At 34.3% G+C, this 3,167-nt stretch overlaps 1 protein-coding gene across 1 annotated transcript; it reads right to left on the bottom strand.

Moving 5' to 3' along the window:
- Positions 1 to 1,535: 1,535 nt before the first annotated feature.
- LOC131637586 (protein LIGHT-DEPENDENT SHORT HYPOCOTYLS 5-like) lies at positions 1,536 to 2,698 on the bottom strand. The gene has a single exon (XM_058908186.1). The coding sequence runs from the start codon at positions 2,386 to 2,388 to the stop codon at positions 1,708 to 1,710; it is 681 nt and encodes a 226-aa protein (XP_058764169.1). The 5' UTR covers positions 2,389 to 2,698; the 3' UTR covers positions 1,536 to 1,707.
- Between the last annotated feature and the right edge of the window lie 469 nt (positions 2,699 to 3,167).

The raw sequence follows: 3,167 nt of genomic DNA on the forward strand, positions 1-3,167 counted from the left end.
GAAATAATTTCGGTACATTATCATGAGTAGATGAATGATGATTTTAAGTGGAAAATGGGTCCAAAAATATTCCAAATTGAAATTTGTGAAATGTTATTTTGTTTTGGAGGGAATGGTGGGTCTATGCTATAATAACAAATAGGACATAATTGTATCCAATCGAAATTATAATAATACAAATGATTATTATATGTAAATAAGGATATAGAATGTAATAAGAGGTATGGTAGGCTAGTAATCCTTTTCACACTTAGGTGGTGGTTTCCAAATAAAATATGAGTAGCAATCACAAGGCATCACTTTTTTTTCATTGATGCTTGTAGGTTACTTATCTTTTAGTAGGTGTTGTTGTCACGGAAAGATATGTCAATTATAGGTATCATAAGGGACAGTGAGAATGCTGGTGAATACTCTTTTAATTATACCTTTCTTTTAAGTATAATACTAGTACATGTACATACATGTATGGTATGATTACCTATTTGTATAAATTACTATAAACTGTGATTTGACAATTTACTGAATCGAAACATCATGGATGGTTAGAAAATAAGCCAAAATTGTGACACTGAAAAACAAAATCATAGAACAAAAAACAACATCTATGATCTAGATGTGAGAAAAGAGCACCTGAAACAGAATGTGCAACAAGAAAAAAGTTTTGAGAAATGATAAGATAGTGCACGTGTGTGTTGGGATCATTGTTGATAGATTGAGGCCAGTAGATTCAGAAAGAGAGCCCTTGGGGACCATATGAATAGTATAGAATTGAAGAATTAGGTCTTCTTATTTGACTTGTTTTCTGTTGTTACTCTAGTTTTTTTACTAGCAGCATCACCACTAAAACAAATAAAAAGATGATGAAATTAATCATGATTATGAATAATTATGATGATAATAATCATAATTATGGAAGGGTCATTATATCTATATCTAAGTCTAGCTACAACATTTTGTAAGGATGACAATTTCAGATAAAGACATATCAGTGAATTTTCTTTCCCATTGTTCAAAATATTCAACAAATTAATTGATGAGGTATGGTACAACTACAACTAGAAATGAAGCTCACTCCTTCACTCTCCAACATTAAACCCAAAAAATAACACCAGCATCAAGAAAAACAAAATTAAAAATGCTTTGGGAGTTTTTTATTCTGACAAATTGTTCATTCCTACAACAAGTTCCAATGATAATAAGGATTTATATAAACATATATATATAGCTTCACCATAGTGATAGTGCATTGAATTACTATTCAAAAAACATTCACTCCACCTTCAAAACAAAATCAAAACTATAAGAAACAAAATAGAGGCAAAACAAAAACACATAAAATGAAAAACTAATATAGCAGCTAAAGAAAAAGATTAGAAAGAGAATGCTAGTAATTAAGATTTTAATTAATTACTAAATGCTAACTTGCTCAAGATTTAGCTAAAACATGGAATGGAATGATCATGCAAAAATTGAGCTAAAACATATATAATCAAACAATAATAATATCTAGGAACTTAAATTTTGTTGATGGAAAATAGGCATAATAATATTATTAATAATAATAAATATGTAACTTAATAATAATAAGCTTTAATCACAATTAATTTCCTTAGAATTAAAAACTAAAGACATAAAATTAAGAGAAAAAAATGAGGAAAAATAAATAAATATAATTAAGATTACTATACTGTGGTGGCGGTGGCTGTACTAAGAAGTACTTGCATTAGCTGTAGTAGTTGTAGTTGAAGTTGTAGTTGTACCACCACCACCAACAACAACCGTGCTATCACCTGCACCACCGTTACCACCACCGCTATCATCATTAGCACCACCACCACTACTACTCACAGCAGACACTGTCACTGCAGTCCTCTTCCTCTTCTTCTTCTCATAAGGAATCCCTCTAGCTTTAGCCTGTCCTTCTCTCACTTCCCTCAAGTAAATTCTCACAGCTTTAGCGCCGAACGGATTCGACTCAGGACGGCCTCCGTTTTCTTCATAGGCCGCTCTGAGTCGTCCTATCAACGCATCAAGGCTTCCCCACGCCTGTTTCAAAGGACAAGCGCAGGGAGCAGGTGGATTCGGATGTCCGAAATACGGACATCCGGAAACATGAACTTTCGTCTTCCCGAACTGATCGAGATATTTCAAAAACTCGATCACGTGCGCGCCACTGCACCTTGCAAGCGTCAATGGTGGCTTGTGGTTTTGTAGATATTGGAGGAAAGTGTTCCAGTCACGGCGCTTTTGAGATTCGTAACGGCTTGGTGGAGCTTGTGGTGGTGGTTGCGGTGGTGAAGATCCCTCCGGTTGTACGGTGGTTACGGTTACCGTAGGAGAAGTTGTTGGAGGTTCTGAAGATGATGCTCCTGCTGATGATGAATCCATGATGATCGAGAAAGTTCCAGAAGTCTTCAAAATTAGGGTAAGTAGAGTAATTAATAAGGTTTATAGTTTTTGCTAGCAGTGTGAATTGTGAAACGGTGGCGTTTTGTTGCTGTGAGTGAGTGTGTGTGTGAGAGAGTTTAAGTTTTCACGGGGAAGAAGAGGAGCGTTTAGTTTGGATTTGGGGTTTTGTTTAGAGAGTGAGAAAGAAAAAATGGAGAATTTTTTGGGAGAGAGAGATGGATGATGGGACGTTAAAAAGCATTGCTGAATGAATGAAATCAGACTGAAGGAAGAGAATGGTGAAGGGTTGCTTTGCTGACGTGGGTAAGCGACATTTCAAAATTAAATATACTTCAATTATCTCAGCATAATCTTTTTTTATTTCTATACTTTTCTTTTTTTATTTGTTCAACTAAATCATCATTGAAATAGTTGAGTTACATCAAAATTTGAAATAATAATAATACAAATTCAATTCAATGTAATTTTTTCAAATTTTTAAGAATTAAAAGTTATATACTTCTGCTTAATAAAAACTAAGGATGGCATATCACTTAAAAGTCAGTAGGGTGGGAATAGGCCAGATCGGCCTACAGGGGCCTATAGCCTAGCCTACTTAAGGTCAGGCCAGGCCAAACCTATTTGATAAAAAGGCCAGGTTTGGCCTTTTTTAAAAGCCTATTTAATAAATTAGGTCAGACCTAGGCTATTAAAAAAGCTTATAAAGCCTTGTAGGCCGGCCTATATTTTCATATATATTAAAATTAGTCTAATTAGGT

The sequence above is a fragment of the Vicia villosa genome, unplaced genomic scaffold (genome assembly GCF_029867415.1).
Source record: "Vicia villosa cultivar HV-30 ecotype Madison, WI unplaced genomic scaffold, Vvil1.0 ctg.002034F_1_1, whole genome shotgun sequence".
In the NCBI taxonomy this organism is placed as follows: Eukaryota; Viridiplantae; Streptophyta; class Magnoliopsida; order Fabales; family Fabaceae; genus Vicia; species Vicia villosa.